At 42.8% G+C, this 22,266-nt stretch overlaps 1 protein-coding gene across 3 annotated transcripts in view; it reads left to right on the top strand.

The window, feature by feature from the left end:
- Positions 1-22,266, top strand: part of ALK (ALK receptor tyrosine kinase) — a 269,183-nt gene that overhangs the window by 219,640 nt on the left and 27,277 nt on the right. For 2 of the 3 annotated variants that reach the window (XM_033144624.1, XM_033144623.1), the window contains 6 exons: positions 1,911-2,048; positions 3,650-3,794; positions 11,238-11,420; positions 15,604-15,705; positions 16,540-16,692; positions 19,077-19,184. In XM_033144624.1, coding sequence (XP_033000515.1) covers positions 1,911-2,048; positions 3,650-3,794; positions 11,238-11,420; positions 15,604-15,705; positions 16,540-16,692; positions 19,077-19,184 — 829 coding nt within the window. Of the gene's footprint in view, positions 1-1,910; positions 2,049-3,649; positions 3,795-11,237; positions 11,421-15,603; positions 15,706-16,539; positions 16,693-19,076; positions 19,185-22,266 lie in introns of those variants that run through there. The other variant, XM_033144625.1, reaches the window with a different exon arrangement.

Raw genomic sequence — 22,266 nt, 5'->3', positions numbered from 1 at the left:
ATTTAGCACCAGGTTGAAGGACTGCATTGACCTTTGGTCTAATCCAGCATGGCATGGTGACTAAAATATTGAACCATCAGTGGGGGAGACCTGGTTCGACTTCCCATTCAACTCACTGGGTGACCTTGGGCTGCTGTTTCTCAAGCTACCCTACCTCACAGGCATGCTGCGAGGATAAAATAGACAGGGAGTCAACCATGTAAACCCACCAAACTCCTTGGAGACATTGTGGGATATAAATGCAATAAATAAGTAAGTAATATAGCAATGCAACTCTTGTCTTCTGAAGCAGCCTCATTTTATGCCAGCATCTGAGTAGTCTCCAGAGCGAGTGGAGTCAACACCTTCTGCAATGTATCTCAGAGGCTTTCCTTTTCCTCCCCATGCATCTTCTCTGGCAGTCTGTAGGACCTAAGGCAGCATAATTCAGATTTAGCATTTATGTGCACTCATAATGAATACATTGTTCTGTACTCAGTACAGGGGAGCAGATGCTGCTGCTGTTGCAGCCAAACTCACAGGGCAGTGCATTTTCTGTTGCACCTAGTTGATGGGGGAGGAATGTACAGAAGTCGAATTCCAAAGCGGACTTACCTGATTCAATCTCGGTGGAGCATGACCTAGATTAGATCATGAATCCACATCAGGTCCTGGCACTCCCTTTGATCTTGTCTATTCAAAGCCTCACACACACTAGCCATTCCAGGCTGTGGACACTTAGATAACCGAGCTTCTTTGAAGGAAGGAAAATGTTACCAACTCACCAAATGGAGGCAGCCCTTGGGCACATCTTAAGCACTTTTATTTTATTCTAATGTTGGGAGTTTTTTGCATTTGTGTTTTTGTTCAGATTTTAAACAGAATGAAGGTGACTTGGTTCCATCCCTGTGCAAAACTGGGATGGACCACCCTTTAGTGGGTCTGTCCATCCCCAGTTACATCTTTCTAAAGCTGGGCTGAAGCACACTGTAGGAAGATTTTCTAGGTGGGCTGGGAGCAGACTCTGTATTCTTCATTCTACCACTGACCTTTTCTCTAAATTGAGTGCCGTTGTTTCTTCCTGCTTGTCAGGTGGTTCCAGTCATTAATCTTCATTGAAGAATCCCTTGAAATATACATGAAGGCCAAATGTCTTAATTATTGGCAGGAAGAAAGGGTTCTTTTCCGATAATCTCATTGAAGATAAAAAATATGCTATCACTTTATGGGGCTGCCTAACACTTTTTTATGATTGCATTAAGCAGCAAATTAAGATATGCAAGAGAATAGGTTCTTCTTCACAGAATCTTTAGCCTCATTATCAGTTCCTTGCCAATTGACCAGGGCCTGATCTACACATGGAGCAGAATGAAGTGACAGAGTCCCAATGTGCTAGAGTGGACTGTTCCACTTCAAACTGCAAGTGGAGTTGTCACTTTTCACTGCTCTCTCACATAACCAACATCCTACAAGTAAAACAGCAGCATTATCTAGCACTGCCTTTCTCAACCTTGGGTCTCCAGATGTTTTTGGCCTACAATTCCCATCATCCCTGACCACTGGTCCTGCTACCTAGGGATGATGGGAGTTGTAGGCCAAAAACATCTGGGGACCCAAGGTTGAGAAAGGCTGATCTAGCACAGCAGGAGAGCATTCAGTAACGGGATCCTCCCCGTGTACAGTCTGGAGTGATACAGCCCACTTTACCACCACAGGGCTCTTCCTCTGCATTACCACCTCATTCTGCTGCATGCGTAGGCTAACCCTTACATTGACATGGCCACAGTTACAGCTGCTCTGATGTCCATTGCTTTGTGAGTATTAAATAAGGTTAGGAGTTGGCAGGGGGCATAATCAGAGGTGTTTTGATAGGTGAAGTCTTATGTCAGGTCCATGGGAAGAGTATAATTCTGGACATTTTTTATTTACAGACTCTGACCAACCAAGTTATACAGAAGGTCTGCATTGGAGAGAATAATGTTGTTGAAGATGAAATTAAAGTAAATAAGAGTGTCTATGAATGGGCTGGAGGTGGTGGTGGAGGTGGAGGAGCAACTTATATATTTAAGGTATGCAAATATCCAGTATCCATACAAATATTAAGCTTTGTCCTTTCAGCTTGAGGCACTCGGTTTACTTGAGCTTCCTTCCTTTTGGTCCTTTTCAGCCTGAACTGGGGGGGGGGGGTTATGATCTCCCCTGCCCCCAAATGAGCCTGTTAATTACAATGCATGCTCTTATATAGGTTGCTGTTTAATTATCTCATATCTGTTTGATGACATCACACCAACTCACTTTTTCTTATGTGACAGTGAGACCACAGAAACATAGAAAATACCAATGGTCTGTTCTAGCTCATTGTTTCACTATCCTGACTGGTGGTGGCTTCCCGGGGTCCCAATAAGAGACATTTTCTAGCCCTACCTGCAAACTGTGTTCTCTGCTGCTATTACAGCCTTTTCCTAAGCTTCAGGAATTCAGAGTTGGGTAAAGGAGCTGGCTAGTGTGGAAATGACACATATGCTTACATTTGTGGGCCAGATTAAATATCGTGCTAAACCAGTGACCTTGGAGTTCATGTATCATCTCCTTCTCCCCTTGCCTTCCAGTGTGGCTGCAATAAGATTGGAAGCTTTCATTTTCATTCTCTATTAACCACCGTTTAGTGTGACTTCCAAAATACAAACTTTAGTTAATCCTAGCTGTGATTGGTTGAAAAAGCCCAGGGTCATATACCAGTATTTGAAGCTGCCCTGTTTCAGACAAACCATAGCTAAGATCATTTACAATTGAGAGCCAGTGTGGTGTAGTGGTTAAGAGTGGTGGACTTGTAGTCCGGTGAACCGGGTTCGCGTCCCTGCTCCTCCACATGCAGCTGCTGGGTGACCTTGGGCTAGTCGCACTTCTCTGAAGTCTCTCAGCCCCACTCACCTCACAGAGTGTTTGTTGTGGGGGAGGAGGGGAAAGGAGATTGTTAGCCGCTTTGAGACTCCTTTGGGTAGTGATAAAGCGGGATAGCAAATCCAAACTCTTCTCTTCTTCTCAAGTTCAGCTGAAACAACAAGCTGTGGCTAATCAAAAATGGAAACTTCTGCTGTGGCCGCATTTGGAAAACTGTGTATAGTTCTGGTCATGTCATCTCAAAAAGGGATATTGTGGAGTTGGAGAAGGTTCAGAAGAGGGCAACCAACATGAACAAGGGGATGGAGTGATTCCCCTATTAGTGTCTGCTTGTCCTTCTGAAGGCTATGTCCACTTGATAGATGTCTAGGGACTTTTATTGGAATTAAAAAGAGATATAATATTTTATATTAAACTCTGCTGTACATGCCAGAACACACAGTTTAGCAAGCAATAGCAACGTGTTGTAACAGAACCCTTCAGAGAAGATCCACTGTGTTCCACTACACAAAATGTGGTATATTCCCGGTGCTGTTGGCATCCCTGTGTGCATGCCATTGCCAAATACTGTTACTGCTGCTCTTTACTCCTACAGTACATGAAAAACCTAATGGTCACAATTAATCTTTGGGATGCAGGCAGATAAATAATGCAGCAGTAATCTGGGCTACTCCACAAGCCTGGGGGGCTGGCTTAGTGTAACAAACTTGTTATTTACATGTCTGACACATCTAAAATCCAGCTTTGTTTCTCAATTCCACCTGTCAAGATGGAAAATGGAAAGCCAGTCCCCTTGATTGTTGCAGCAGGAGGTGGTGGCAAGGCCTACAGGGACAAAGCATATACATTTCACCAAGAAAAACTGGAGAATGACACATCTGTTCCAGGGCTCAGTGGGAAACCAGGAGCCGCAGGTAAGGAACGTCCACTAACTCACTCCAAGTGCCTTGCCAGGCATAACAAGATGGTTGGCAAAAGCCATTTGGTTCTGAGCCAAAGAAGCAGCACCCAATGGGCTAGAACTTTGTTTGACGCATTTGCCGCATCAGCATCTCCTGCCAGAGAAACAAGCAGTTGTATAGTTTAAAAAGCAGCAGCTTGTCTCTTCAGCCTGGGAACTGCTGCAGTGACAATTTATCACGCAAAGCTCCGGCTGCCCATATGGTTCTCCCCTGTACATTCATATAACTTCTTTGGATCACAGCCATTATCATTAGCAAAGAAGAATAGCTCAGGAGTTATGGGTGTTAGCTTAGAGCCCACAGCTGTCACTTTATTTCCCTGCTGAACCACAGGGTCTGTATTACCTTGACCAGATCACAAATGTTCATGTCGTTTATTAAAAGTGAGCTATTTGCCCCTTAATACATTTATGTTGAAATGGTAGTTAAGAAGAAGAAAAGGTACAACTGTTTGACCAGTTCACCCATCATCTATTACCACCACCACCACCCCGCACCAAATAATCTTTTTCTAACGAGTGGACTGGGAATTCTGCTGCGTATGAGAACTCTTGAATATAAATTAATCTCAAACAAGACATAAAGTTGAGATCACTTAACCCAGATTAGCGACCCCTTATATAACATATAACTGTCTTTTACACTTGCAATTAGTAGTTTGGGGAAATTATTTTAATGCCATATGTTCTATGGAATCAGAAAATGGTAGCTATTGCATGCTGATGCCATTCCAAAATAAAATAAAACGGGGTTTTTTTATGTGCCCCTGGAGATTTCATACAGAATATTTCCATAAACATTCATTACAGACATTGGGAAATCTATCCCTTTTATTATTTTAACCATTGTTATTATAAATTACAAAGGTTAGTTATAACACGTTGCTGGTGCGTTTATCTGTGTGATTTTAAGATCCATTATTATGTTGTCCGGTACTGATTGTGAGAGTAGAACCAAGACGCAGTATTTGTTCTACATCATTCTAGACTGAAGGAGAATGGATTTATGAACACTTCCAGATGTTCATCCAATTTTTATGTGGTTTATTTTGAGTAGAGCTGAAGAGAATACATTTTTCTGAGAAAACATCTGATATTTTTCTTTCTCAGTCTGCTAGAAAAGGAAGGCCACTTTATTTTCCCATAATATTCTCTAGTATTTATTCATTCATTGTGGCAGCCACCATTTATTCCTTCCAAAGACCCAGTACATGACAAAGTCTGGTCTGGCCGTTGTGGACAATGCAAAATGGTGACCATGCTACCAACATCCCCCTCACCCAGAGAGAGAGAGAGAGAGAGAGAGAGAGAGAGGGAGGGAGAGGGAGAGGGAGAGAGAGAGAGAGAAACCTTAGGGGAAAAGAGGGAAATTTGGTTGCTGCCGTTTACTAATGGTGAGCAGCACAGCCTCCCCACTCCAGAAACTGTCAGATAATTCATGGAAATAGTATCTCTGATTCCTCTACCTGAAAATTTGGTGGAGAGTTTTGAGATGCCATTTATGCATAGTTTAATTTTCTAGTATCTGCTGCTTTTTATACTGCACAGTGTATACCTAATGCTTGCCCTATTCTGGCCAGTGTTCTCTTTTTCTCAGTGTTTCTTAATTGCTAAAAGTACTACCTCAAAAAGGAGACACCCACCTCACTTAGTACAATAGCCCTTAGCACCAGCAGTGCTCCTTTGAAGAAACATTTTATGGATGGTTCCCATTCTGGCCATTGCTGAGGCAACTTCTCTTCCTCCACACAGATCATTAACTTTTTCTGCAGTCTTATTTTGCATATATCCATATGCACCAATCTTTACCACAGAGGCTTCTTTTCAGTTCTGTTTCCTTTTTAAAAAATTATGATGTTTTTATCCTTCTATATGGTTCCCCCAGCTTAATAAACCATAGTTTGTTTATTTGTTCGTTTGATTGATTCATTTATGAATTGCTTCCCATAAAACGTCCTGAAGCTACTTAACAATAAAAACATCAACAATAAAAATCTATTTAAAAGCCATTTAGCTCCAACAGAGATGCCGACTGGGATAAAAATCTCCACCTAAAACGTTTGTTGGGGGGGGGGAGAGAAGGTCTTCAATAAGCATCAAAAAGATAGTGGAGATGGCACCTGTCCAATGTGCAGCTGGTGTGAGTTCTGAAGAGCAGATGCCACCAACCTAGGGCATGTCATTTTAGGGCAGGGGGTTTATTTTTTGCACATTTATTCAGTGAGGGGTCTTAAAAATACATTCTTGAGTGTGATGAATTCAAATCTGCTATTATTTTTTGTGACTGGACAACATTTAGCTTGGTAAATCTATGTTTGATTAAAAAGCACATATGCCGCTCTAGGAAAAACCACAGAATTTTAATTTTACCTTCTGAAAAGGTCAGGTAATGCCTATTAAAAATTTAGTTTCTCTGCATAAAACATGTCCTGCTAAGCATACAACATTACCTTGTAATCATAAAACAACATTAGAAAGTAATGACATCGGTTAATAAGAAATTTAAACAAGAAGTTTCATTAAGTCTTGCTCTGAATGGCTCGTGGACATCAGCTTCCAGTTTGCTCCTTGGCCACTGATGCAGCCCTCACATCTCTCTTGTGTATACATTCATATGCGACATAGCCTGTTTGCTGTTGTTAACCACCTTGAAAGGCTCACTGGGCCAGATTGGTGGGAAGTTTACCTGACCTTATGGCGCGTGTGATCTGATACCCGTACACTTGATCAGTAGACATATCCTTTATGACGTTGTCACTCAGTGAAGTAAGAGACTCCCCAATGGAGAGTTTGGTGAATAAAATATCAGTTTCAAGTTCTGTTGCAGTGTCTAGCATCTTGCCAATGTTACCTGTCCACTTGCTGTTAGATAAGGTCTTCGCATCAAGTGCTGTGATCAAGTGTTGCAGGGGTAACTCGTTGGTGTGGAGGGCCCAAACCAACCAGATCAGCTTACAACCAAGCTTGACCTCTACCCAATGCATGTCACCACCCTCCCAGCCAGTGTTAACATTTGTAGAATCACCGCCAATGGCCTGCAGGCTCTTATCTATGCCCTTCTTCATGAAATCTACAAGATTATTAGCAGTAGCTTCTGCTGGTTTTTCTCCCTTTGAGCCTTTCACCAGAGTGAAGCGGTAGAGATCTTTCATCTGGTTCACTGCACACAGAATAATGCTGTTCTGTGGTGATGATGGGGAACTGCTGATCTGAAATGTATGCTTTCAACCTTCAGTTGTCTCTTCACAGCCACCCAAGAAGATGCAGTCAGTTTCACCCATCGGACAAAGATAATCAAATTCCTGATACAGGGTTTTCATAACTTTTTTCTTTGGCCCTTCTTGACTTTATTGTGATCAACTACACCATCCATAAAGACAGCAGTGGGGATGGCAGCTGTGGCACACAGGCCAAAATTATATCTGATGCTCTGCATAACAACATTATGTATTTCTAATCTGTCTTTTTATTAGAAGTGGAAGGCCTGCTTGGTTTTCTTAATTCCTAACTTCCATCATTTTCATCTTCAGCGTCAGCTATTTGTTCTTCATTTTCCTCAGCAGAGAAAATTATTTCATTTGATGGTATTGAAGCATTCTGCTTTCTTCTTTGCTTATATTCAGCAAACCTCCTTCTCTCATCTTCTTGCCGCTTCCACTTTTTGACTTGTCTGTTATGCTGAGGCAGATCTGGCAAGCCAGTCTGGTGTGGTCCAATAGATGTGGTCCAGTCTTCTCTCTCTGACCTTTAATGAAAGCAAGTTCCTTCACAGGGATCTCCATCTCCTTAGGGCATGTACAGTTAATGTGAGCTTCCTCTTTACCAAACCTAAAACCATGGAGAGACCTGGTCTGAACAAAGACATTGGATTCTTATCTCATTATACACGACAAAGCTATTTTTAGCCATCTCACCCCTTGCTTTTTCCTGTAAGACCAATTGCAATCATTAACAGTCGTCGACAGGTTTTCCACACCTATCAGCCAATCACCCATTCCCACCACCCTTCTGAGTAATACCCCTCCCCACTCTCTCACTATATATAAGGGTCTGGTGACTTCTGTTTCAGTGTATCTGAAGAAGTGTGCATGCACATGAAAGTTCATACCAAGAACAAACTTAGTTGGTCTCTAAGGTGCTACTGGAAGGAATTTTTTTATTTTTTATTTTGTTTCCTCTTTGCAATTAGCATCTGCAGGGCAGCCTAATTCAGAGCATGGTGGGCGGGGATACACTTGCATCTGGGGATGTCACAAAGCTTGTCAAGTTTTAAAGTGATAACCTCTTCGGCATCTAGCTATCAAGACATATATTTTTGGCCTTCTCCTGGTTCTCTTTGATTTTCTGTAAGATTGTGGCTTGTGAATTTACAATAGGGGCAACAACCAAAAACTGTCTGCTCATTCCCACTTTTCGAGCACTTTAGGGTAAATGTCCTTTGCAAGACTGGCTGCTGGGTAGTTTCTGACATCCTTACCACTTTGTTCTCTTAGCAGCAGCCCATACCTAATAACGTCTCACAGAGTTGGGAGTTCAAAGGGCAGCAACTCTCTGCCAGTTCCAATTAGTTTGCTAATGTGCACAAATGTCTCCAGTTCTTGTTCTCTTTTTAGAAGCCACTGTAGGTCAATTCCCACTGGTTACAGTATTATATTATATTATATTATATTATATTATATTATATTATATTATATTATATTATATTATATTATATTATATTATATTATATTACTGCAAGTACTTGGCAATCATTTTTAATTATTTTAATACAATTTTTCTCTTTTTTTAATGAGATAGGTTTATTGGAAATTCCCCCAAAATGTTAAAGTCAATATATTTATGTAGTTATTTACCAACCCAAACTAAATTATATTAATCCAGCTTTTGAATTCCCAGTCCCAACTTTTTAGCACCCCTCATTTTTGAAATTTGGAAGTTGAAAAATTCAACATGCCCTACTGCTGCGCTAAAGGCTTGATTCCTCCATCACACGGAACAGACCTCTCAATGAGGTGGAATCAAAAACGGTAGATTTGTAGAACAAGCAGCCTTTCACAATGGTAGACTGCTTTCCGCACTCTTTTTAGCCTAGTCATTGGAAATTTTAAAACATTGGTGAAGGAGAATGACTATTGGCCCAATTCAAACACTGAGCCAGTCAGTGTCTCCAAATGGATCAGAAGTAGAAGTAGACTCCTCCCCCACATATCACAGGTTATGTCACGTGTGATGTGGATGCCCCAACTGATTTATGTGATTCTCCATCCTTAAAAAGGAGAGAGATTGCTCAGATAGAGTGCCTGTGCCAATTATGCGGTAGCACAGGGTGTCTGGATCTGTGATCTATGTGGTCCGAAACAGAGGGTGCCCACACACTCTTCCAACAACACAAAGGCTCTCTCTAGTGTGAACTGGGCCTATTCCCTCTCAACTGTATAGTGAATTCCAGCTGGGGGTTGCTGAAAGAGGGGAAAGAGAATATCTAATATCAGAACAGCTGCCTCAATATGTATCAGGCTTCAGGGAATCCAATCCCTTCCACGGTGGCAGCCAAGAAACAGATAAACAAGAAGAGTTCTTACCAAGTACTTTATTCAATATTCACAGAGAGAGAGAGATGAAGGAATGTAGTCTCTCTTAGATAATGGCATTGCTCCTCCGTCTCTCATTTTCTACGTCATCCCTGCATCAGCTGATCTGAGTTTTCTGCCTCTGAGCTTTCTATTCTACTACTCTCAAGGCCCGCCTGGTCCTGGGAGGGGGGTCAGGAATGCTTTCTAAAGACACCGAGTCTGTCAGCTCTCTCTCCCCTGGTGTTTCTTCTTCCTGCTGCTCTTCTCCCAATATTTCCCAGCTTCTTCTCTCTGCAGCCTCTGAACTATGGCCTTCTGCAAACCACTGTTGTAAATCTATACTGTCCTCCTGTTCTCGGGAAGGTTCAGGAGAAGGGGCAGTCCTCACCATTCCTCCTCAGTCCAGCTCCTGACAATATGCCTCAAAGAGTTCAGGCATGGAATGGAGTGTGACACAGAAACCAAAGGAATGTCAAACTCCAACACAGGGTTCTTTGTAGCAGCCCCTGTTCTTTCATTCCTGACCTAGGGTCTGAAACTTTCAAGTAAATGCTTTCTTTGAGATCCCGTTTTCTAGGTGAATTTTGTGTTTCATAGATCCATTTCCGTGCTGCTTTTCCAAATGACCCAGTACAAGAACAATAATCAGGAATATAAGAAGTTGCCCTATAGAAGGTCATGTTATTATACTATCTAGCCTAGTACTGTCTACTCTGACTGGTAGCAGCTCACCAGTCTCAGAGGGCTTTCCCATCATCTGTTCCCCATCCTTTTCATTGGAGACGGCAGGGCTCAAACCTGGCACTTTCTGAACACAAAAGCATGTGCTTTGCAAGTAAGCTTTGGTTTCTCCCCTTGTTAGCCCAACTTCTGGATTAACCTGTCATTTGCGGAGAGGATACTATATGTGTTCCCATATTACTGTTATGATATAAAGAAAGCCTTTGTTAGCCAGTGCTGGACCAAGACATTTTGCTACCTAAAGAGACACTAGATTTGACACTTTAAAAGTCTTGATGCAACATCCAGGCACAATTTCTGCTTTCATCTGTTTCCTCGTCATCCTGGTACATGGCAGGTCCAGCCCTTTTGGCACCATAGAGTCATATTGACCCTCCACAATCCAGCATCAAAGGCATGTGTACACCTCGACTGACACTGCACAAAAACAGGTTTAAGTGTGTCAGGTTTCCATTGAGCCTCCAATGAAAGAAAGGCAATGAATTTCAAGAAACTAATTCCCCCGCTTGTTCGCTCTCATACATACTTTAGAGGAAGCTGTGGCTTCAGCCCTGTGTACCCGAAAGAGCGTCTCCACCTCCATCGTTCAGCTCAGACACTAAGGTCCAGCTCTGAGGGTCTTCTGGCGGTTCCCTTACTGTGAGAAGTGAAATTACAGGGAACCAGGCAGAAGGTCTTTTTGGTAGTCACACCCACCCTGTGGAACACTCTTCCTGCAGGTGGCAAATAGTTAAACAACTATTAAAAAAATTGTAGACATCTGAAGCAGCCCTGTTTTGAGAAGCTTTCAGTGTTTGATGTGGTTCTCCTCTCCCTGCCATGCACCTTTCCCTCTGTATTTTTGTGGAAGCCACCCAGAGTGGCTGGGGCAACCCAGTCAGATGGGGGAGAGGGGTAAAATAAATAAATTATTGTTATAGCACATAAAACCTTAAAAACAAAAAAGTGTATACATAGTATAGATGAGACTTGTGCTCCACAAATTCTGTACTTTCCAGTAAGGAACCTATACCCTATCTGAGTTTCTCCCACGTTTTATGGATGCAACGGGAACTTACTGGAACCATTTTCCCTTTTTGCAGGTGGTGGAGGTGGCTGGAATGATAACACTTCCTTCCTCTGGTCGGGAAAATCCTTGCTGGAAGGCGCTACCGGAGGAAAATCCTGCCCCCAGGCCATGAAGAAGTGGGGGTGGGAGACAAGAGGGGGTTTCGGAGGGGGTGGAGGGGGGTGCTCCTCAGGTGGAGGAGGCGGAGGATATATAGGTAAAGTGGCTTCGTGTTCAAGGTGTCCCTTCCCCTCCCTTAGTGCTAATGCTCAGCAAAATTTTGCTGAAACAAAATTCCCCTATACCTGGCATATCTCTATTTGCATCGATAGCTATCTGTATATTTGAATGTCATGTAGTGCTAAGTGTTGACGCATGGGGGGGTCTAAGAATCTACATGGCCAAGGTTGTACCAATCTATTCATTGCCCCTTTTTTGGAATTTTGGGCACCCTGATTCATATTTGCCCCCCCCAAAAAAGTTTCTAGCCCTCATACCTATAGGAATAGAGTTTACAGGTGTGCTAAAGGATCAGCGGGCAGAGAGCAGGTAGTCTGAAGGGCTTCAGCTGGTTACATGCAAGGTCCTCAGCACACTTTATTTCCCTGCAGAATACCCCTGGTGTTCTTTTCTCTCCTTGTTGTTTGGTCTGGGTTTTTTTTTTTCTTCCCCAAAAAAGCAAATTATTCCATGAAATTGAGTTGTGCAGCATTGAACTGCACGACTTATGCAGATTGGTCTCGTTTATTTAGAATATGAAGTTTAGTATTTCCAGCTATAGATGCTGATGAGGTGGGAGGCTTGTGTAGCATTCTTGACCCCCTGTGTATACAGTATGTTGCCTTTTAATGCTAGATGAACATTAACATGATGCAAGCTCCATCCAGGTGTTACTTGCCTAGACGGTCAACACGAGGACAAAGGGGCTGTAGGACCGTGCTCTTGACTCCACCCTGCTATTGCACAACTCCTTCTGGCTTGCTACCTGTTCAGGGCAAGTGGGCTTCCTGCTGCACTAGCACAGGCTCCCAATACGATTTAGAACCCTCAGAGTTCTAGATCACACAGAGGACTTTCATGAGTACAGCACACTTCTAGCTGCATACGTTTTGCCCTGAACACATGCAGAGCCAGAGAGAGTTGCACAACTACAGGGGTGCCCCTATCCATGTTTTGGGGGGGTTATGGTGTTTGGCTTGGCATTGATTGACTTGACATCAAGTCTCTGCAATTTACACTGCAGCTGTGCCAAACTGTTCTGGTACTTACATTAGCCTATGCACCAGTTAATGCTGGTGGCATAGTGCATGTTGAATAACTCTTGGCAAAAGCAACCAAAAGCACCAGTCCTGCATGGTGGGAAGTTCTTTCAAAAGGTGATGCCGTCAACCTTCAAGATCTTGCTGTGAATTTTGAATAATGATGGTGTCCTCTTGAAGTTTTGTGTTTATGAATGATGACATAGTAGCAGGAGGCATTTGCTGTGCTTTATGGCATCAAGGTACTTTTGAAGACTGTTGTGCCACAAATATTCATTGGCTTTGATCTCTAGAGGCACTGACCTCTCAAGACAAGGCAAGTAATTCAGTCTTCACAATCAGTCCTTGACTCCATTGCCAATGGTTGCCAGTTGTCAGAGAAGCCAAATGTAACAGCAATATTGAAGGCCTATTATGACAGCTGTCAGAGCCTAAAATTCAAATCACCAGGTGGACAATAATTTTCACAACCTGTCTTCCAATCTTTTGGGCCATCCTGAATCTTCTCATCTGTGGTGGTCTCTTGCACCTTATGCTACTAGTTTCCTATTTGGGTACAACATGTGATGGATGTGGTGTCAGCTGTGGAGAAATCACCATGAGGTAATTTTGTTTTATACATGCTGATTGGTTATTTGAATGCTGGCACATCTCAGATACATGTTGGATGTGCTAAATCCTGGGAAACGCAAAATGTTGTTTAGACCAGAATGTGGCATGTCTTGCTCTCGACACATGGCTGAGAGGTACTGAAGCATTCAGATGATCCCTCATGTGAGAACAAAAATCATCTTGTGGTGACTCCATCCTATTGTTTACCACTTCAAAATGGTTGGGGGGGGAACCCACCTATATATGTGAGAATCCTGGAGGAAGCAAATGTTAGTTGATTTCAAAACCTTACTGAACTGGATGTGTATTATATATGCTGCTTCTGAAAAACAGAATTGAAAATAACCTTGTATGATTATTTAAATTTTCAAATGTGTTTTCCTCTTCATTTCTTCCCTTTCTTCAGAGGAGATTAAAATTAAATAGCGCTCTTGGTACTGGTAGATTGATTGGTTATTTGGTTTAGGCAGGCTTAAGAATGGGTAACAAGAAAGGATTCTGTACTGTTCATGGTAATAACCCAGGATCTGCATGACAGGAACGGCAAATGTGGTGCATTCCAGATGTTGTACTTCAGCTCCAATAATCTCTGATCACTGGTCATTCTTGCTGGGGCTGATGGGAGTTGGAGTCCAACAACTCCTGGAGAGCATCACCTTGACCAGGCATAGGCAAACTCGGCCCTCCAGATGTTTTGGGACTACAACTCCCACCATCCCTAGCTAACAGGACTAGTGGTCAGGGTTGATGGGAATTGTAGTCTCAAAACATCTGGAGGGCCAAGTTTGCCTATGCCTGACCTTGGCTATACCTGGTGTATGGCATATGCCAAGATGAGTTACCATAGACTCAATGTGATAAAAGAGAAAACCTGTCTGATTATTGCTATGCCTTGAACAGCAGTTTGACTTTTGCAACACCAGCATTTTCAATCTGTCACTCAAACAACACTGTGAAGATTTTTGTTTATTTCATCTATTTATTTCATTAAAATTATACACCGCTTGAGTGTCAAAAAAACAACAACCTGAAAGCAGTTTACCATCCCCCACAATTGTAATCCTTTTGCTCAATGGATCTCCCCGGGATTGTGCTGAAATACTCATTTGCGTCATTCAAACCGCTTATTAAACTGAAATTCTTGAAATGACCCAGTAGTCACTTAATATTTTGCCAGATGATTGTCCTTTTTCTGCCAGATGTCCTTTATTTTGTAGAGTTGGTAATTAGTGTTTTCCCTTTACCTGCTGTAGTGACACATACCAGAAGTGTAGCCGTGCTAGTCTGCTGCAGAAAACAACAACCATGTCTTAAATCCTGACTAAGTTAGTTGAACTTCATTCCCACTGAAATCAATGGGGGCTTTAGACATGATCAATTTGCCCAGTGATTTCAGTGGAACCAAAGTTCAACTAACTTAATCTGGCTCTGCCCCAAAGGGTTTTGTAGCACCTTAAAGTAACACAAATATTGTGGCACAAACTTTTGGGTTTTAGAGCCCACTTCATAAGATGCAATCCCACTGGTAAGCAATTGGCATAGCACAATCAGTTGAGTAAAACAAATGCCTAAAAATGGCAGCGACTTTCCATAGTGTGCTAGCCACTCCAAGTTCTGTACAGTTGAAATTCTACAGTCAGATTTTCTAATGAACTCCAGCTCAGCATATTATTGCTGGAATCCATCTTTGAAAAGTATTTGGGAATATGGCAGCTCTAATGTCTTACTGTTGAATGTCCTGAGAGATAAAGATGGCCCCCTACTCTTTTCCGAGTGTTCCCATTTTTAAAAATTTCAGAGGCTTAGCTGTGTTAATCTGTTGCCGCAAAAAACAAAGAGCCTTGTGCTACTTTAAAGTCTAACACATTTTCTTACCACGTGTGCTTTTGTGGACTAGAGCCCAGTTCGTCAGATGCCTGGGCTAGGAGAGATTTCCCACAGGGTACCTTCCAACTCTACAATTCTGTGATTGGATGATTCTATTATTTCCCTTCCGTATGACAAAATATGGGGCCTTCCAAAAGAAAAATTCACACTCCATGCATCTGATGATGTGGGCTATAGCCCACAAAAGCTTATGCCATAACATTGTCAAGTGCAACAAGACTCTCTGTCATTTTACAAGTGTGGTTTGTGCCCATTCTCATGCATAGAAAAGAGATTAAGTGAGAGTGGGACAGTCAGGAGTGGATCACAGCCGCGTATTTGATTCTGTATTCATTTGTCCTCTGTGTGGAACCGTGATAGATCTACGACAGTCTCTTGTATTGCTTGGCTTTTGGGGGCTCAAGTTTGCTAAAATGTGGTGTGTGTATTTTTCTTCTCTCTGTACTCAGGGTATATATATCTACTTAGCCACATCTGATGAAGTGGAATCTGGGGCCCACAAAAGCTTATGCTACTATATATTAGTTAGTCTTTAAGGTGCCACAAGACTCTTTGTTGTTCTTTTATATGTGTTGTGGTTTTTTTTCTTCAAAAACCTTGGCATCACAATGATATTTTAAGGTGTTTTCATGTTTTCTGTAGGTGGCAATGCAGCAGAAAACAATGACCCAGAGATGGATGGAGAAGATGGTGCATCTTTTATTAATAATCAGTATGGTTCATTGTACACCCCAGCATTAAAAGGTATTTTAATCAACTCAACCAGCGAGAGAGATTGTTATGATGTGTTTGTAAAATATCTGAATACTTTTGAAGGGCTATATCAGATTGAATATGGACAACATGTCTGGAATAGTCTGAAAGTTCTTAAGGTGCTAAATTGGGCATAGCAAAAGTCGTTAAAGAAGACAATGACTTATACATACCTCAGGCCAAACAACAGCAGATCTTGCTCTTGACATAACATAGCTCTTCTTGAATCAGTGGGTCCAGAAGTTTGTATGTGAAGCTGTCTTCCCTTTACAGACACCCCCATCTTACTCTGCAATGATGATGAGGGAAGAGATTCAGAGTGAGGAGGCTGCTGTAATAGAGATCATATTGGGGTAATCACTTGCTTTCAGCCCCCCCCCCCAGATTACCTCAGAGGAACTCGTCCGGAAGGCAGCCAGGACAGAGAATTGTTTTTCAACTGAAAAGTAATTTAAAGGAAAGATGAAAAGGCTATATAGACCCAATGGGTAAACATGACTGACGTATTTTGAAGACTGCCATGCAAAATTTTGCGACTATTGCTATAATCTCTAGTTTTCCGCCTTCTAGTAAACTGGACGATTCCAAACTAGAAATACTGGGCATTCTTCTAAGCAATGGGGTAATAATATTTGTACGAATATCTTGATAATAGGCTGTCTAATACACAATAGCAAAGGCCCCTCAGCTCATTCCACCTCAGGTCAGCTGGTAGTCTACCATTGTCTTGCTTACAAATCTTTTATGGGTATGCCTGTGCCCTGTTTTGGGTGAGCGTTTGACGTAGATCACAAATTAGTAATATTTCTTTCATCCATTCCCTAGTGACAGATGGGCATGGCGAAGTCGAAATCAAAGTGCATGTGAACTGTAGCCACTGTGATCACGATATGTGCCACATTGATATGAAGACACAGGAGGTTATTTGCATATGTGTTTTCGGGTATGTGTTGGCTGATGATGGTGTCTCTTGCATAGGTAAGAAGCCGGACAGGAAAGGCCTTCTTTAGCTCAGATGGGAAGCAGGGTTGTACTACTGGCCGCTGCACTGATTTCGCACCATCTTCTGGGCTTCCTCGCCATTCCTTCTCTTGTGTGTTGAGCAAAAGTTTGAAGAGGGAGGCAGCTGTGCCTGTGAAGGTTCCTCCATGTGACTGGGAGCTCTGCACCCATTGGTGATTCTGTGGAGGAGCCTCCATGAGACATTTCCCCCTTCAGACCTATTCTCATTGCATAGGAGTGGAGCTGGGAGGGGAGTGGGTGGGCATGTTGTTGGGGGCAGGGCCAGCAGCACAGCCCCATATCCCTTTCGTAATATGAATGTGTTGCATGTGGTCAATGTAGTCGGGGTTGCATTTTCAAATGTATACTTGTTCTATAAGACTCTTCAATCTGCAGCTGGGCTGCAAATCATCAAAAAATCCTCAAGAAGGTTAGATTAACCATCGTGCTAAGTACATTACCTCTACTGTGGTGCAATTATTTGACATTATTTGAAAATATCTCAGTATGAGAGTGTACCTATTCTGCTTCCTGCAGTGGGTTCCTTTAAAATTCTCTACTTGTCAGAATATTATGTCCCCTCACAGCCACTTGCTAAAATTTCATTTCATTTCATCAGCGCTGTCCAGTGAAATCAGCCTCTGCTTCTGAACTCTTGTGCTCAGTGCTAGTTTTCTAGAGAAAGAGGCGCTGGAACTCACCATGAATGCCTACCTTGTTTTTTTGTAATGGCCATGGTGCCCACCTGAGAGGTGAAGGAACTGAGTTCCAGTGAGTTCTGGATGAAAAATAACCCTGCTCTTGTGCTCCCAACACTGCATAATAAGCCAATAAGCTCCTAAGATACTACAGCAAACTTTGCCTTCCTGCCACATGGCTCTGTATTTTGTCTCCGCCCCTCCCATTCATTCCATCTGCTATCTTTACATTGTGCAGAAAGCAGGGTGAACCTCTGCTGCAATCAGCTCTCCTGGATCTGTGACCCTCCAATGGCCCGTTGTTCCACTTTCCTCAATTAAGATCAAGCCATTGAAACAGATGGTTTTCTATCAGGAAATTAACATTGGCACTCAATGGATATGAAAGAAAAGCCATAAAAGCTGAGAGGGAGAAAATGTTAAATTGGCAGGCCCAAAATGCAAAGCAGCTGCCAGTTTCAGCTCTGAGTTAAATTAGATAATACAGCAGTGGAAGATTGTTCACTTTTTTAAAAAAAAAAAATCCCTCCAATTGATTGATTGATTGATTGATTGATCACGTAAAGTTCCCAGGGCGGTTTGCAATAAAGAAATGTAAAACAATTTAAATGCAAAATAACACAATAGCAACAATAACAGCAAACTTGAGGCAAAATGTCCCATCACCACTGCCTCTGCTGCCTCTGCCGTGGGCACATACCCACCACCAGGGCCGGATTTAGGTTTGATGAGGCCCTAAGCTCAATACTGAAGGTATTGGGGCCCTTTATATGTCCAGCTGTCCTTTGTCAACAACAAATTGTCACTGTTTTTTTGTGTTGAATATATGCTATGTGGTAATTTACGGACCTAATAGGTATCTAAAGCCATTTGCCACTATTGCTTTATGTAGGGTTTATTTTATTTGTCTTTTATCTTATATTTTGGAAATCCAGTTTTTTTCCCTTTTAATTTTTTTGGGGGCCCCAAGAGATTGGGGCCCTAAACTATAGCTTGTTTAGCTTATACGTAAATCCATAGAGGGGGTGTCTGCAGCAGAGTGTATTTGCAGCAGCAGCAGCAGGGTGCACCCATGGCAGAAGAGGAGGAGGTGGGGGCACACTCACATAGGAAGGCAGCAGTGATGAGCAGGGGCCCAGATCCGCCACCTGAGTTGACCACTTCGTTTCATGAGCCGGCCAACCCTGAGCTTGGATTTGGATGGCACACCAAGCCAAACCATGGTCTAGCTCAATGCGGCTCAACAGCAAAACGACCGGGCAGGAGTGAAGCAGCAGCGATCTTCTCCCCAGCAGTTTGCATGCTCGTGTGCCTGCACTGAGCCATGGTTTGGCTTAACATGATGTATGAACCAAAATTTCATGCATGATACAATAACAAAGCTGGATTTGCAATTGAATGTGCACTCAGTATGCGCTGCAGCCAATCCCCATTCTTGTATGAATTGTGTGTTTTCAAACACCTGTCTGTTGCATTTGCACATTGCATTTTTAGGTGTAAGCTTCTTTGTAAAAAAAAAAAACCAAAACCCTCCTTGTTACACTCCAAAAATGTAATGTATGAAGAGACCTTAATAGTCTATATCTCTTTTAAGGTATTTTGCAACTACCGCAGGCTGCTGAGAACAACTTAATGCCTTCTGTCTTTGCACATCTGTTCCAGCTGAGCCTGTACTGCCTACGAAGAATCCTTCCCTCTCCTTGGTCTTGTCTGTAGTGACATCTGCCCTCGTTGCTGCTCTGATCCTAGCCTTTTCTGGGATCATGATAGGTGAGTTCCTTCTTGACCCAAAACATGCTGAAATCAGCGATACTCACTGAATGTGGTGCATCCTCCGGCCTTAATCACCTGAATGGCACGACAAACATTATTGCCATTGTGACCATTTTAAATGGCTGTTGATGCAGCAGAGGAGCCCAGTTACAGAAGTGAGCTTTAGCTGGGCTGCAGAATATCCTAGTTTTGCATACAACCAATGCAGCACATACTGGGCTGAATTAAGGGAACGGACTAAATTAAAGGAGTGAGAAATGTATCGATTGGTTGGCTTATTGACTGATGGAGTGATTTATTGCAGTCCTCAGGTTTTTTTTAAAAAGTTATTAATAGCACACATGTTGTGTTCTGGCTGTCTCCTTATAGATTAGTTAAGTAGGCTGTTTGTATATGACCTGTGTTAAAATCCCGCTTCAGCTAGAAAATCACTTGAGCAGGCTTTGGCAAATTGCTATAATTCTCCTATCCCATCCGGTTTATCTCTGCCTCTGCTTTCTCAAAGGTTCTCTTTTGTCTCTCTGGGTTAAATTATAGGCGGCTAAACATTCTTGGTTATGGACCATTCCTTCCGCATTCTGCGAAGTGCCATGAACATTGATGGTGCGATCATAATCGCTATCATTATCATTACTTCAAAGATATTGGTGCATATGTTCAAATCACACCCCTGGGTGATGCTAGTTGGCGGGTGATGCCACTTTTCCTCACAGTTAAAAGTGCAACAACAACAACAACAACAACAAATACATCCTTCAAATACATTGTGCTGTTTGTAATCTTTAAAAAAATAACCCTGCAAAGAAGGCCAGCATTATAGTACACTGTATTGTATACAGGGCTTCAGCCTGAGGTCCAGCTCCAAGGGCCTTCTGGCAGTTCCCTCATTGCAAGAAGTGAAGTTACAGGGAACCAGGCAGAGGGCCTTCTTGGTAGTGGCACCTGCCCTGTGGAACACCATCCTGCCAGATGTCAAAGAGATAAACAAGTATACAACCTTCCGTAGGCATCTGAAGGCAGCCCTGTATTGGGAAGCTTTTAATGTCTGGTGCATCATATGTTTTTTTATATTCTGTTGGAAGCCACCCAGAGTGGCTGGGGCAACCCAATCAGATGGGCCGAGTACAATAAAATTATTATTATTATAGATGGGGAGCTGAGGGTGAGAGAGAATACCTGGTCTAAGGCCATCTAGTTGAGTTCCTTGCAGTAATGAAATTTGGTCTTGCTTCTAGGGACTAGATAAGGAACCTCTAGGACTAGATCAGGCCCACAAGCAACCAAATGGCCATTCCTCATCTAAACAAACCAACTAATCAAGCACACGTTAAATTTCATTACTTTGTTAAAAATAACAAAAGAAGCTGCATGTTTGTGTTGCAGGACTAATTTTCCCTCTTGGACGCTCACATCTTGCACTTCTGCTTCGTAATCCTGAATGAGTCTTTTGCATAGTTCTTAAAAGCAAGAGTCTTGCGATAGGAGAAATGTGAAGGCGTGATAATAGGCTCTCAAATCCCTGCTCCTATTACTACAACAGGTTCACTCCATCAGCTTTCCCTCCACCCCTTGCACACAGCAAAGTAACTTATCTGTTGGAATAGATATAGAGCTGAAACTACAGCACAAGTACTGCAGTACTGTGCTAATCTGCCCAGAGTCAAGAACATGCTGTGGGAACTCTCATGCCCAGCTCCAATTACTTTTTCAAAGTAACTTTTTGCATGTCCAATTAATTCTAGTCTTGTACTTTCCCCCCCAGGCATGTAATGCTCCCACAGGAACTTGAAAGGTTAAAACAAGGACTTGATGGATGAGTTTGGAATCTACAAAATGTTAGTTGCCCCCTTTAAAACACTCTCAAGGGCAGAAAAAGACCAGAAAATTAGTAAGGAAAACTAGATCTAAAACCCTGCCCAAATTATTCTTGCAAATATTTATTTACTCTGTGCTCCATGTGAATCAGATCACGTGTCGCTAATATTGATGGGCACTAGAGTCCGCACACTTTCTGCAAGAGCCCCATTTCATGTTTCTACCCTGGAGAGAACAAAGGCATTTCAGTGGAAGGCAAATTAAGGGCTAGACATGGCTTTCACGCAGTTTGGTCCTGCATAATTGTTGTTTTCTTTTGCAGATAGCTAGCAAAGCCCCCACCCTGAGTCTGATAGGGACCATAGTGTGGGAGAAGGGTGAGCTCTATAGCCTTGCACCTGGTATTTTCAATGGGAGAAAATCCTTTATTGGCACTAATGGGGTCTTTCCTTTGCTTGCAAACTTCAAGGTAGGGCTGGATCTCATCAGGTCCATTGCAGGGGGAAAGGGTTAAAGTCCCCTCCTCCTCCCATGTCACGGTCCTGATCCAGCTCAGGGGAGGGGGAATACCACTCATTTGTATAACAAATAACAGCTTCACGTGAAGCCCAAAGTACCTGACAAATACAACATCTGCTTTGGCCCTATGGAGCATAAAAATAAGTGCATTGTAAGAGTATTTGTGATGGTTACTCTTTTTTGGGGGGTGTACCTATATCCATGGGCTCCTGTTTGCAATTTAAAATCTTTCACAACTAAATGGGGCTATAGTTCGTCCTGCACTCTGGAGTACTGGAGGAAGTTTTACATGGTAGGGGGCTCTCAGACCCAGCACCCACTGCCAGAACCCAGGGTTGGCACTAGTGTGGGCCCTGCTGTGGCCCTGGCAGCTCTCTGAGAAAGTTGGGTGCTGACACTGGGCGTGTGTGTGTGTGTGTGTGTAGAGAGAGAGAGAGATAGGGATACACAAACTCATCTGAGGAAGAAGAAGAACCACATGCATTCCAAAACAAATGTGGTTGCAAATAACATCCATGATCCAATCTTCCACAGGGCGGGCACCACATGAATGGATGCCTCTAGTTGTGGCAAACTGTGATATCATTCAACAGTGACACTTATCTTTGAGGTCGGGTGCCTTTGTGGGGTGGTGCCTGCTGCACCCCATGATCTGGCATGGGACATGGGACATCTGGCATGTGTTTTCCCAGGCCAGCGCAACACCAAATTGGCCTCCTTCCGGCCTGGAGAGTGGATTCCAGCC

Source organism: Lacerta agilis, chromosome 3 (assembly GCF_009819535.1).
Source record: "Lacerta agilis isolate rLacAgi1 chromosome 3, rLacAgi1.pri, whole genome shotgun sequence".
Taxonomy (NCBI): Eukaryota; Metazoa; Chordata; class Lepidosauria; order Squamata; family Lacertidae; genus Lacerta; species Lacerta agilis.
The sequence above is the reverse complement of the archived record's forward strand: the minus strand, read 5'-3'. Positions and strand labels throughout refer to the sequence as shown.